Source organism: Narcine bancroftii, chromosome 4 (genome assembly GCF_036971445.1).
Source record: "Narcine bancroftii isolate sNarBan1 chromosome 4, sNarBan1.hap1, whole genome shotgun sequence".
NCBI lineage: Eukaryota > Metazoa > Chordata > Chondrichthyes > Torpediniformes > Narcinidae > Narcine > Narcine bancroftii.
This window is the reverse complement of record NC_091472.1, coordinates 229,653,125-229,667,910: the sequence shown is the minus strand read 5'-3', so window position 1 is coordinate 229,667,910 and position 14,786 is coordinate 229,653,125. Positions and strand designations below refer to the sequence as shown.

Genomic DNA, 14,786 nt, shown 5'->3' with positions numbered 1-14,786 from the left:
AGATTGTTGATTTTAGGAGGGAGAGACCACATCACTGTCTGCATTGATGGAAAGGACGTGGAAAAAGTCAGAACCTCTAGAATCCCTATCGCAAAAGGATCTTTCTGGAGCCAATGCATTGAAGCAATCATGAAGAAGGAACACCAGCAACTCTACATTCTTGAGAGTCTGAGGAGATTTGGCATGTTGTTGGACACTAGGAAACCTATAGGTGCATTGTGGAATACAGTATATGCTGACTTACTACATCACAGCCTGGTTTGGTAAAGCAAGTGCCCAGGAATGCAGAAGGCTGTAGAAGGTAGCAACCGCAGCCAGGTCCATTACAGGCTCTGACCTCCCATCCATTGCAGACATCCATGTGAGGTGCTGCCTCAGTAAAGCAGTATCAGACAGATGTTTTTGTTGTAAGAAGGAAACGGGAACAACAGTACATGCAATTTGGGCATGTGAGAAAGTGGAAAAGTTTTGAGAAGATCTAAACCAGGCATTAAATAAAATCACAAAAAGCAACATACCAAAATATCCAGAGATCTTTCTTCTAAGTAATATAAGAATTAAAGAACTTGGACTCGATTTTGATGGAGCACAAAAAAAGATTTATTATGATAGGCTTAGCTGTAGCAAAAAAATGTATAATGTCAACCTGGAAATTAGAAGATAGCCTGAGAATACAGCAATGGTACATAGAAATGAATAAATGTATTCCATTGGAAAAAATAACATATCATTTAAGAAATAACATCACAGTATTCAAACAAATTTGGGAACCGTACATGGAACACAACGGAGAAGTCCTACTGCGGACCTCCACCCCCTAAAATGACAGAATGAGAAGAAGACCAAATGAACTGACCCAGTATGTAAAAGTAGAAGACACAAATTTCTTGTTTATTTTCATTGTGTGATGACATTGTTTAATGGGTTTAATGTATCATATAGGTTGAACGTTGAATGGGTGCGGAGGGGAGGGGGTGAAGGAGGGAGGGAAGGGAGGAGGGAAAAGGGGAGAAAATGACACTGTGTACATTCGAGAGGGAAATGTTTGTGTGTATTTTGGTCAGTATGGTTCATAGTGTGAAAAATTTAAAAAAAAAGCAGCCAGCATCTTAATGATCCCCATCACCCTGATCAACCTCTCCTCGCTGCCACCTTCAGGCGGAAGGTACAGAAGCCTGAAAAACAGCACCTCAATGTTTAAAAAGTTTCCTTCCAATAGTTATCAAACTTTTGAATCTCACCTTAGTACAGAACATATAATCATAGACTGTCTGTACTTTTGCACTGGGGTTATCATGAATATTTATTATCTATCATGTACGCATTATCTTTTTAAATTTAATTATTTTCTTATTATAGTTTTTCTTTATAAGCATCTGTCCAGCGCAACAAGAATTCTGGACCCATGTACACTGTGCAATGTGTATGATGATAAACTCTTTACCACTATCCCTTGGTGTTTGTGCAGAGAATGACAATGATTCACGACCCAATGAGTGAAGTAATTTTTTTTCTCTTCTCTGTCCTGAATGGCTGACTTCAGTACAGACATTTGACTGGGCAAACATCATCCCCATAGCTCCCTTGTCAAAAAAACTTTTCAAATGTTCTACATTTCAATGAGATCGCATCTTAGAAATTCAACAGAGACCCAGTCTACTGCACCTCTATCCACTTGACTAGACTAAAGTTCCAGGAAACATTATAATGAATCTTTCATGGCAACGAGGAGTTTTCCTTTGGTGGGAAGGAGAAAACTGTACACAATTTTCCAATTTACTGGGGGCCAATATAGGTTGAAGCTCAACACAAGAGGAAGAATTCAGCAGGTTGATCAGCATTACTGTCTCCGACTACGTCAATCCTGCCCCTCTTTCTTTCTCCTCTCTCACTCACATAACAGCTCCTATGACATTCTTTTCTGTTCACCTCCCTCCAAAACCCTAGTCGCTTCTGTGCCTTTGCACCTTCTCCACTCTCCTTCCTTGTCCTGCCCTCCTCTCCTCTATACTTTGGCTCCTATCACTTCTTTATTTCAGCTGTGCCCACTCCTGAATACTTTCTCGTGCCATTCATCCTCACAATCCTATACTCACAGCAATCCTGTACCATACCCCTATCCACACTCCTGTATCCAACCCCCACCACACACAAGTACCCACACCCCAACTCACGCAACTGTACCAACACCCCTGTACCCACACTCCTGCATCCCACAACGACCGGCACTTCTGTACCCACGCCCCTACTCACACTCCTACCCACACTCCTGCACCCAAACCCCTACCCACACTCCTGCACTCAAACCCCCACTCACACTCCTGCACCCACACCCCTACCCACACTCCTGCACCCACACCCCAACTCACGCTCCTGTACCCACACCCCTTTACCCACTCTCTTGTGCTATTCTGCCCACACTTCTGTCCCATTCTCTTGTTCTCACTCTCCTGACACTTCTCTTACGTGCCCCTTCCTCTTACGACCCTTTGTGTTCTGCACCTCTTTCTCCCGTCCCCTCCTTCCTGGTCACCCTATCTTCTGAGCAATACCATGTAAACTTTCCTTTTTTAATTTTAATTTTAGAAATACAGCACAGCCGATTCACGAGACTGTGCCACCCAAATACTCAATTTAAGCTAACCCTGTATATCTTTGGAATGTGGGAGGAAACCCATACATGGAGGGGAAACCCATGCGGTCACCGAGAAAATGTAAAAACAGAGCCGGATTGAAACTCAGGTCGCTGGCGCTGTAATAATGTTGTACTAACTGCTACACAAACCATGCCTCCCTGTGCATTGCTGATCTCTCAGCAGAACATCTTCGCTCATCGGAATAATATCGGCCGAATTTGCCTGACATATCTGTGTGGCCAAGCATATATCCCCCCACCCCCCCCCAACATTCTGCTACTTCTAGTCTTCGCAAGGACTTTCTGCCATATTCATGAATATTGGCATGAACATTGATTTTTCAAATCTTTTGTAACCGCACCTCTGTCTGCTTCCACTATTTCCATCTCGACTTACTTGTCTCTCACATTCCACCCACTCCCATTCCCAGAAATCTCTCCCTCTACCTGTCTCTCCAACTTTCCTTCATATCCGTAATATCATGGCCTTTTCTCTTTAGTCTCAATAAAAGGTCCTAACCTGCAACATTGATGACCGTTTCTCCCCGTGAACGCTGTCTGACCTACTGTGATACTCCATGTTCTGCAGGATACCCTAAAGTTTAACCTCCAGTTTGGATCAGTGGTGAATAAGGCGGATGCAAAGTTGGCATTCATATCTCGAGGAATAGGATAAAAGAGCAAGGATGTGATGTGGAGGCACTGGTGAGGTCTCACTTAGACATATAGTGTTGGGCTCCTTATTTAAGAAAGGATGTCTTGCCATTGGAGAGGGTTCAGAGAAGATTTACAAGAATGATTCCTGGAATGATGGGGTTAATATATGAAGAATATTTGACAGCTCTTGAAGTGCAGAAGAATGGAGGAGGGAACTCATAAAAGCATTTTGAATATTGAAGGCCTGGACAGAGTAGATGTGGCAAAGTTGTTTCCCATGGTAGGGGAGTCAACGACAAGAGGGCACAACTTCATGCTTAAAGGGTGCCCGTTTAAAACAGAGATGTGGAGGAATTTCTTTATCCAGGTGAACCTCTGAAATTTGCTACCTTGGGTAGCTATGGAAGCCGGTGTTGGGTGTTTTTAAGGCAGAGATTGATAGCTATCTGAATAGTCAGGATATCAAAGGTTATGGGGAGAAGGCAGGAGAGTGGGGCTGAGTGGGAGAATGGGTTAACTCATGATGGAATGGCAGTGTGAACTCGATAGGATGAGTGGCATACCTCTGCTCCTATAAATTATGGTCTTATAGTCTTCTAAACCTTTGCTCCCTGCAAAATGTTTGTCTGTTAGATTTGAGGTTTTTGTAATGAGCCTTTATAGATATTGGGAAAAATGAACAACAAACATCTCATTAAATACACCTTTATCTCACATCCATTTTACTATTGAGTTTCCCAAATCCTGAAAAACTCCTACCCAGGGCATTAAACTCAGATCCTTGTTGAAATGCCTTATTAATAGGCAATAGACACTGAAGTATGTTCTGTGCCTGCAGCCAAATGAACCAATTGGGGAATCTGCAATTTTTCCAGTTTTACACAACCTCCCTTCATAGGAATGAGCAAAGCGCCCTCTTGTGTTCATTTAAAAGAACAGCTGAAAGGGGGTCTTTTCAAATTTGTAATACTGAACAATCTACAAAACTTTTGGAGAAAGTATACAGTAAAAATAATTGGGAATGGTTTTACAATGTTTTATTATTAACGTTCAATGGTTTGAGCCCAAGATGGCGGCACCTCTTCTCAGCAACAGCCTCAAGAGGTTGCAGGCTCCAGGGGACCAGTGGACTAGTGAAGGACACCAGTAATGGGGAGAACATCCCATTGAGGAGAAGCAGAGGAGATGACTGTAAGGATGGTGACCATGGTGGAGGAGCTGTGAGGGGCTCAGTGGCTGAAGGACCTACACAGGCTGTGGGCTACTGGAGACTGGCTCATGGGAAACCAGGTATCGGAATTGAGATTCGTGAGGATGCTGAGGGCGAAGAGGGCTCCTGAACGGCCCTGTGCTCAGAAGGCTTCCTCATCCCATCTGAGGTTTGGATCAGGCCCCAGGTTGCCTATGGTTTGCACTGAACTGGAGTCTTGTGCATCTTCAGAAGCTGCAGGAACATGAAGGCAAATCCAGGGGCATTCAGTGACTCGGGAGTCTTCCCCCCCCCCCCCCCCCCCCCTTCTGCTTATATTTCTCTTGCACTATAAGGGCCGCAGGGTATTGTTAATGGCAAATCTTGGTCTGCCTTATAGCAGAGTAAACGCAATTTTATATAACATTACATTTATTTTATTACATGAAAATACATTAAACAGTATCTGATTTAATAGATTGCAACTGTTTATTTAATTTCCTACCTGCAATGTTGCATCTTTCTTCTTTCCAGCCATCTATCCCACTGCTGACTGAAATACAATATCAGAAAGCTTCAACGAGTGTGTGGTGTAACGGTTAGCTGCAGCTGCCTGTTAGGGGTTTGTATATTCTACCAGTGAACTACATAGGTTTTCTCCCACCCTCTAAAATGTTCAGGGTTGGTGGTTTAATTGGGTGCAATTGGGCAGCGTGGGTCAGAAGGACTTTTTTCCATGCTGTACCATAAAAATGAATGGATTTGAACTGAACATAAATTATTTTTAATATTTAACATTTGTTCTATCATCATACCTGTTGCAAGAAACTAAATCATCAATTGGTGGACTGGGAAGGAGGAGGATATCCGAGGCTCAGGTCTAACCTCCCTCCCATCTTCTGCCCAGATTCACTGATGATCAAAGATTGATGAGCATCTGCAAATAATTCCTATTGGCCTCAGGAATTGAGTCAGTTGTACAAAAGAAAAAAAAAGGTAATATTTTTTGGCAACTGTTCGCTTGAATCTGCTATTCCCTTTGCCTTGGGGGTCTGATAATCCCGGAAGAATCTGTGAAAGTGCTTCAGAGGATACATACGACGATCTATGTGGAGTTTACGGAAAAAGTGAAACAGAAACTGGGATTATGGGATAATGTTCTTGATTGATAAAATGTGGTTTGACATGATTTTGGTGTTGCTCTGTACAGACCAGATGTGATTCAGACTCCATGCCTGAGCTGCTCCAGTGACCCAAACCATCTTCCACATTATCTAAAGACTGATAATGGACTGACCTCAGAAACATGATGTGTAAATCTTTCAATAAGTGGGATGAAATGAACCAACACCACCTTTACTTCCTCAGGAGTTTTCAGAGATTAGTGTAGCAGTTGCACAACACAATTATAGCACCAATGACTTGGGTCTGAATCCTGTGCTGTCTGTAAAGAGTTTGTACATTCTCCCCATGACCTGAGTGGGTGTTCCCTGGGTGCTCTGGTTTCCTCCTCCCATTCCCCAAAATGTACGGGATTGGAGGTTAATTTGGGTGTAAGTGGGCAACATGGGCTTAAGTGGCTGGAATTGGCTTCTACCATGTTGTAAATAAAATTTAAAGATAATTGGAAACCTTGGCAAACTTTTACAGATGCGTAGTAAAAAGTGTGCTGATCTTCTTCATCACAGCCTATTATGAGGGAACCAATAGCTCTAAGTGTAAAATCCTGCAAAAGGACAGACAAAACTCTCCCCGTCATCAAATACATCAATTTGGAGAGCAGCAGCAATTATCAACAATCCACACCACCTTAAACATGCTCACTTTTCACCACTGCCATCAGGAAGGAGGTACAGGTGTCACAGGACTTGTACTTTCAAGTTCAGGAATAGTTGCTTTCCATCAACTATCAAACTCCTGAACAACAGACTCATTTAAGGACTTCTACTTTCCTCATTATTTATGACTGTATATGGTGTGTAGAATGAGGTCTGATTATATGGTATGTAGAATGAGGTCTGATTATACTGCCATGGAACATTGCAGTCATTTTGACTGTGCAGTTCTTATTTGTTCCTCAAAGAAAAGTTTGCAGAGAAAAACTTAAGTCAATCTGATAGTTGTCTGCATGAAGCACTCAGGTGGAGGACCAGCAAGGTCATTTGGCAAATACAAAACAAAAAAACAAACAACAAGTCCTTTCTTGGTTGTGCTGTGAGGGGCTCTCCTTGTCAAATCCTTCAAACATAACCAGCATCTCAATCACACACACATTGCTCTCCTGAGGATAAAGCTTTCACCTCCAACTGGACGTGCATCACAAAGAGATGCTGTGATCTTTGTTTCAGTTGATCTTGAGAGGCCGCGGAACACAGAGGACTCTGAGCTCTCTATTCTGTTCCCAGGAAGAAATAGTGAGAGGGGAAACTGGAGAGTGGGAATTAATACAGGCAAGTGGAATGAGCTCAGGCAAGCAAATCAGTCAACATGGATGAGTTTGGTTGAAGGGTCTGATCCTGTGCTATAACTCTATCATTGTAATTGCAACTAGAACATTGTTAGCTTGATGAAAGATGCTAAGGTAGCCACTCAAATCTCAAAACTTGAATGTTGCCAAGGACCTGACACTGAGTGAATCATTGAAAATGAGTGAAAGTGCCACAAAGACTGGGGAAAGGCCATCGTCTGAGACTCTCTGAGGCTACAGACTGAGGTGCAGGCACCTGTCTAAAACTGTTGTACTTATCTCTAGAGGAATTGATGTAAAAATACAGATGATTTTACTGAGAATGGGGATACACCAATCTACTGTGTTATAAAATAGCAAATTTTAGAAGTGAGAAAAATCCCAAACAGATCATTTTCAGTCATTTTGGAATCCTGTTAAATTTACCAATTTTTTTGTGTTAAATTTAAAAGGCAATCTACCCGTAAAGAAACAATATGTGTTATGTTGTCACTAAATATTACTTTTATGCCACATTGTGAAGATGGAATATTCTGTCCAGATATAAAATGTGGTGAAATCTATTTCCTCAATTAGAGCTCATGCCAGGGAAAGTGGATTGAGGAAAGGCAGATGGAATTTAACTTGGGCAAGTATGAGATGTTGAATACTGGCAGGGCTGAATGTTCTCAAAGGGGTATAGGTATAGAGTTCTTTGAAAGTGATGGCAAAGAGTGGAAGAAAGCATTTGGCACACTTGCTTTCTTCGCTCCAGGCATTGAGGATGGGACACCAGGTTGCAACTGTACAATCTGTTGAGGGATCAAAACAATAGATTGTGCACAGATCCAGTCATTTAATTATTGCAGCAATGTCATTAAGATGGAAAGGGTGGAGGAAGGATTTAAAAGGGTTAAGGGTGAAGGGGGAAAGGATTGAAACCAGAGGGCATGGCTGAGTGTGAAAGTTTAGGGGAACTTCTTTACACAGAAAGTGGTGGGAGCAGTAGCAATCACTAGGGTTGGGGTCACCCAGTGGGGTAACTCATGGTGTCACCCCCACCCCCATCATGTGTGGATCTGCAGGGCTCCGTGCATACATGGGTCTGTGGGAGGGGGTGCACGTGCAGGGGTCTGTGGGGCTCTGCCAGTCATCCTCACTGATGGTATAAAAGTGATGGGAGTGTAGAACGAGCTGCTAGCTGAAGTGGTGAATGCGGGATCAATTTTAACATTTAAGAAAAATTTGGACAGGTACATGGATGGGAGGGTCCAGAGGGCTTGGACTGGGTGCAGGTCACTGGGACTATGCAGAATAAGAGATCAGCACAGCCTGTTTTCTGTGCTGTAACATTCTATGGTTCTCGGAGAGCTGAGGGGCAAGGTGGGGTACGTGAGGTGAGCTGCCAGACAAAGTACTAGAGGTGGAGGCAATTACAACATTTAGAAGACATTCAGAGGGCCAAACGCTGGCAATCGGGACTGGCCTGGGTGAACAACTTGGTGAGCACGGACTAGTTAGGCCGAATGGCCGATTTCCATACTGGAAAACTCCATGACCATTCCTTTGTGAGAACTACTATTGTAAAAAAAAACCGATCAAAATAAGGAGTGTCTTGGAAAGGAACCGTATACGAACTTTCAATTCCAAATGGTTTGGAGCATGGTGGTCGATCGATACCCGCAAAGGACCACACACAGCGACTCGAGCAGCATCGCGGGGACAGACGGAACGGAGCGGGTCACCGGGACCTGGTGTTTCGGACTGAGTTGCGAAGGTTGTCCTTGGGACGCCTCTGAGAGTACCTGGCTGGAGGGGGCCTGGGACTGGGTCTCGCAGTGTCAGGAAGGCTGCTGCTTCGCCGGCGGAACTGTAAACTGGAGCTGGTTGCCTTGGTTGCTCGTGATGTGATGTGGACGCTCCCTCCCTCTGCTTCGGTCAGGCTTGGACGTCCTGTGGCCAATCAGGGCTTCCTTGCTTCGATCGGGACGCATTCATTGTGTGCAGAGAGGACGGAACAATGTCCCGGCAAGAGATGCCATCGCTTCCCCACCGCGATGTATCTTCCTCGGCCCCCAGGGACACTTTGACAGCTGCTCTCCGTCAGCTCTTCGCTTTGATGTTCAAATGACAGAAATTTCCCCGGTTCAGTCACAGACAGGGGGGCTGTATGCAGCTACTCGTAATTGTAACCGAGACAGATTTTATCCTCATGCCAAATTAATATGAGACACCTTCCTTTTTTCAGTACCATTTGCACAAATGGCACTATTAATATTGGGGCAACTTTTGATAACTGCTTCTCATAAAAGATTAAATTAAACATTTTTTTTGCTATTGTGAGAGTATATCGAGGTGTCTGGGAGGTAAATTGGGAAAGGTTTGTTAGAGCAGGTCACACACAAACACTTGAAAACAGAATTTTTCCAGGAGCTTTTGCAAGAGTCCTCAGACTCATGATGGGCAAAAGGCAACAAAAGTATCAACAGACAGTAGTAGCTTGGTCTGGAAAAGAGCATTTACTGTCCGGAAGGTCATGTGATCTTTGCAGGGGGTGGGGGGGGAAGCAGGCTTTGCTCTCAGCCCGAATGTCCAGCCACACAGAATACTGTGCGTGCGGCCATCTGAAACCAGAGAAGCCAGCCAGGAGGGTTATCTGCTCGGACGATCGATTGCAGCAGCTGAAAGCAGCCTGGGCTGCCAGGGGGAGGGCTGATGACGTCGCGGTGACGTCTTCCTGAGACAAGGAAGCCAGACGCCTCAATTCTTTTAGATCCACTGCCGCTGCTCGTCTCCCCGCCCGACTCCCGACTCTCACTGTTTCACCACGGCTTCATACTCGTCATATACACACAACAGTAAATACAATTTGGATGGACGAAACGAAACAGTTAGGCATCGCTCTTTTCTGCAACTTACTAACAACTAAATCAATTTGCTTGGTTAATGTTCTGTTACTAAAGCCACTGACGGTGGAGTTAGCCTGTATTTCTGAATTTGATGTTCACCACTTTATACAAAAGTGGAATTTGAATTTATTGCAGGGATATGATATGCTGGTATTAAAACATTTGTTAAAGATATGGGTTAAAAGAAATGATATTATAGGAACAAAGGGTAAATGATCCATCCAAATTACGTTATATCAAAATCAGCTTATTCCTTTGTCTAATAGGTATTTCAAGATATGGTATTCTCAGGGTCAGCCCACCGCCAGTGGGCTGATATCGCCTCAAACCGTGCATCTTGGCGCCTCACAGTTCGGCGGGCAGCAACCTCCTTTGAAGAAGACTGCAGAGCCCACCTCACTGACAAAAGGCAAAGGAGGAAAAACCCAACACCCAACCCCAACCCACCAAATTTCCCTTGCAACCGTGTCTGCCTGTCCCGCATCAGACTTGTCAGCCACAAATGAGCCTGCAGCTGACGTGGACATTTACCCCCTCCATAAATCTTCGTCCGCGAAGCCAAGCCAATGTCATGTCATTCTCAGGGTATAAAGGTGATTCAGGATTGTTTTGAAGAGGGACAGTTTCTTTTTTTTAATCAATTGAGGGAGAAATTTGGTATACCAGTAAATTCTTCATTTGAGTATTACCAACTTCGAGCTTTGATAAGGGATAATTATGGTAAAGAGATGAGTTTTTACCTAAGTTAATGAAATTTGAATCTTTGATTTCCTTCATATCAAAGAGAGGTTTTATTTCAGATATGTATCGATTGTTACAGGAAACTAGGGATAAACCGAATTGGGAGAAATCTAGAAATAAATGGGTAAGTGATTTAACTTGTGTTATACTTCAAGAGGATTGGGAGGTTATGTGTCATGAAGGGGTAACTAAATTGGCTAATCTAAGATATAACAAATACAATATGGGAACAGGCCATATCGGCCCTTCTAGTCCGCACTGATTTAAGTGAAGCTTCACTATTTCCACCTCCCTGCTCCGTGCCCATAACCCTCCAACCCCCTCACATCCATGTACTCATCCAACCTCCTCTTAAATGACAAAACTGACCCTGCAGCAACCACCTTTTCCGGAAGGTCATTCCACTCAGCCACCCCTGTCTGAGTGAAGAAGCTTCCTCTTATGTTATCCAGATTTGCCACTGAGGAAAAGACATTGGTCAAAGTGACTGTGAGAAGGATATACAATATATATTCAAAACTATATAGAAGACTTTAACAAATAGACCGGGTGGGAAATGAATGTTAATGCAAGTAAATAAAGGTTATTTGCTTGTTAACAATGAATCTGCAGATGGTGGGAAACTTGCACAATAGACAAATTGGTTTGGCTAATTATAATTTTTTGCATCAGTTATACTTGACTCCTAAGAAATTGAAAAAAATATGAATTTAGTAATTCGGATCTTTGTTTTAGATGTGGAACTTTTTTGCATGTAGTTTAGTCTTGTGATAGGATACAACTATTTTGGGAAAAAGTTAGGCTGGTTTTGGAGAAATTATTTAAAATTAGATCCAGAGATTTTTTTGATAGGATATATGGTTTCTTTGACTGGTTTGGGGTTGGATAAGTTTCAAATAGCATTTGTACATTTGGCATTATCTGTGGCATGAAAATATGTAGCAATTACTTGGAAAGATAATGTAGAGATTAATATAGCACATTGGCATAATGAATTGAGATCTTGTATTTATATGGAGAAAATAACATATAATTTACATGATAATTACTCTTTTTTTGTTAAAATGGGGTCATCTTATTTAGAATATATGGGTTTGGAAATATCTTAAAATATTGTGTATGTTTTCTGGTTTTTTTGGCTCCCCTTGAGGTGGCTGGCTGAGGTGGGGTGAAGGGAGAGGGGTTTAGTATATCGTATAATAATTTTTTTTGTTGTTGCTATTGATTTTACGTTATTTTAAAAAGTTTTAAATAAATCTTTTTTAAAAAAACAAAGCCATTGATGTTCACTACAATCTGTGTTCATATAGAAAACAACAATACTATTTCTTATTTCTGAGTAAATGCATATGTAATTAAGATCATATTGTAACTGTGTCCTCAAATGTTATTGTTTTCTATTTGTGAAAATTTTAAAATCGATTAATTAACTGGCTTTTAATTCTGGAAAATCAGGGCTGATAGTAAAATTATTCATGCACATGTGACTTGGTTCTGAATTTTGGCAAAACGCACTCCCTTTCAAGGACTTCACATGGCTCAGGGTCCAGGGAGGTCTGAACATCACAGCGGGAGAGAGTCGGGTGAGGGGGGAGACCGGCAGTGGGAGTCTGGCGGGCGAGGGTGGGTGGGGAGACCGGCAGCGAGAGTCGGGCGAGCGAGGGTGGGAGGAAGGGGGAGACCAGCAGTGGGAGTCGGGCGGGTGAGGGGGGGGAACCGGCAGCGGGAGTCGGGCGAGCGAGGGTGGGGGGGGCGGGGGAGACCGGCAGCGGAAGTCAAGTCATGCCTTGATGCGCTACTATGATGTGAGGTCAGCATGGGCGGGACTAGGCACCTATCCAGAATAGCGTTTTTGTTGCTAGGTGGCTAGCAGTCAGCTGGAACGCTTAGGTGCCATAAAGCCATCCATTTCATGGCCACCTGAACGTGCCAGCTGGACTTTGCTAGCCACGCCTGCAGGCAGGTAATCTTTCAGTGGAACATCTGAAAGCGACTAGAGTTGGAGGGAGTGAGAGGAGACACACAGACATCAGTTCTGGAGGGACAAGCTGGCAAGCTTTGGAAAATGGCCTGGTCAAAGGAGAGGACTTGCTGTTTGGTGTTTCCCATGGAAAAGGGAAAACAGAAAGGATCTCTGTGGTGTCTTGAAAGAAAGAGGTTATCATCTGGAGAACCCTGAAGGGGGCAAGTTTTGTCAGCAAGACGCTGGAGTGGCTGATTAAAAGGGAATCAGTTGTGAATGTCCTGGAACAAGAAAAACTCCCTCTCTCTGAAAACCAACAAGAACCCTTCTGAGTGGTAATCATTTACCTGTTAAGCACCAAAGCCTGGTGAACTTTATTAATGTTAACCTCTGTGCACAGTACAAGAATTGCCTGCAACCAGTGAGATTGGACTATGAACCAAAGAACTTTGCTGAACTTATACACACGTGCACTTAAAATTAGAAAGGGGTTAAGTAGGCTAAGTGAGTGAATAGAGATAAGTTAAAGTTTGATTCTATTTTCATGTTCAAAGATAATTAAAAGCAACTTTTGTTTAAGTAACCCTTTGTCATGGTGCATATCTATTGCTGCTGGGTTTTGGGGTCCTTCTGGACTCATAACACTATTGTTTATGTTGGAAGGAACAGACAAAGGAGATGATTATAGAGTTCAGGAGGAAGAACTACACATCAATGGCTCCCTTATAGAGAGAGGGGGGAGCACAAAGTTCCTTGGTGTCCATTTAAAAGACGACCTATCCTGGAACCTCATTAGTCAGAAAGGCACAGCAATGACCTGCACTTCCTAAGGAGGATGAGGAGGGCAAGGCAACTGGCTATCACCCTAACAATGTTCTACAGGAGCACAATAGAGGGAGTCCTGGCTGGCTGTATCATTGTGCTGTATGGTAGATTCAAAGCATCAGGTCAGAGGTCAGTACAGAGGGTGATTAAAACAACTGAGAATATCACTGGAGTCTCCCTTCACTCTACCGATGATATTTACAAGGAGTGGTGCTTAAAGAGGGTACAGAGAATCATCTAGGACCCTTACCATCCAGCCCTTAATATCCTTGAGATACTATCTTCAAGGAAGAGGTACAGGAGCATAAAAACCAGGACTACAAGGCTGGAAAACAGTTTCTTCCTGTAGGAGAATGAGGGGAAATCTCAGTTAAACATTTTGAATGTTGAAAGGCCAGGACAGAGTAGGTGTAGAAAGTGAGCGAATCTAGGACAAGAGGGCACAAAGTGGGTAAGTTGAGGACAAGAGGGCACAAAGTGGGTAAGTTGAGGACAAGAGGGCACAGCTTCAGGATTGAAGGGTGTGTCTGCTTAATACAGAGATGGCAGGGCTGCTCTTTAGCCAGGGGGGTGGTAAATCTGTGGAATTTATTACCACAGGTGGTTGTGGAGGGCAAGGCATTGGGTGTATTCAAGGGACAGGTTATTGATTTCCCTGATCATCAAAAGTTATGGGGAGAAAGCTGGACAGTGGGGCTGTGTCAAAAATGGATTAGCTCATGATTAAATGGTGGGGAAGACTCGATAGGCAGAATAGCTTATTTCTGCTCCTATTTCTTTTGGTTTGATGGTCTAACCCTGGAAACCCATAAATTATTTTGATTCATATTTATTTTGGATTGCTATGTATATATTCATTTGTGTGCAGGGCGTATAGTGTGTCTGTGTGTGTGCACTGTGGTCCCGAGGTGTGCTATTCTGTTGAGTTGTTCCTACCTGTATATGCAGGTATAATCAGATTACTCTTGAATTTGAACTTGATTTTGATGGTTGCCAGAATAAGATCCTTTTAATTATTCTTTCAAATTTAAGATTGCTCATCAGTGAATAACAAAGAAAATATACATAAATGATTTCTTTCCCTTTCTATTAGCATGTCATGCTAATTATCCCTCAAACCAGTGAGCAGCACCTACTATCAAAACTGGCATGGAAACAACATTGAAGAAACAGCTCATATATTTACCAGGGAATTTTGAGATTTGCTCATCCCTTGCTTGTAATATTGCCCACAGGAGCAGATTTCTCAGGGTTGTGTATGTGATGCCATGTATGTACTCTGACAATAAACCTGAAATCCGGTGTCCTGGGAAAACGTGCTAGCTATTCATACTATCTATGAATAGTACCTGTTGCTTGAAAGAGATAACCCCTTGCTTGCTCAATCCTTGTTCATAAGACATGTTTTCCAATCCAGACAG

At 43.1% G+C, this 14,786-nt stretch overlaps 1 protein-coding gene across 2 annotated transcripts in view; it reads right to left on the bottom strand.

The window, feature by feature from the left end:
* Window positions 1-9,065, bottom strand: part of nme9 (NME/NM23 family member 9) — a 78,673-nt gene extending 69,608 nt beyond the window's left edge. The window contains exons 1-2 of one of the 2 annotated variants that reach the window (XM_069934265.1): window positions 8,733-9,065; window positions 4,987-5,034 (exon numbers count right to left, since the gene is read on the bottom strand). In XM_069934265.1, coding sequence (XP_069790366.1) covers window positions 4,987-5,019 — 33 coding nt within the window. In that variant the 5' untranslated portion in view covers window positions 5,020-5,034; window positions 8,733-9,065. Of the gene's footprint in view, window positions 1-4,986; window positions 5,035-8,565; window positions 8,664-8,732 lie in introns of those variants that run through there. The other variant, XM_069934266.1, reaches the window with a different exon arrangement.
* Window positions 9,066-14,786: the final 5,721 nt, after the last annotated feature.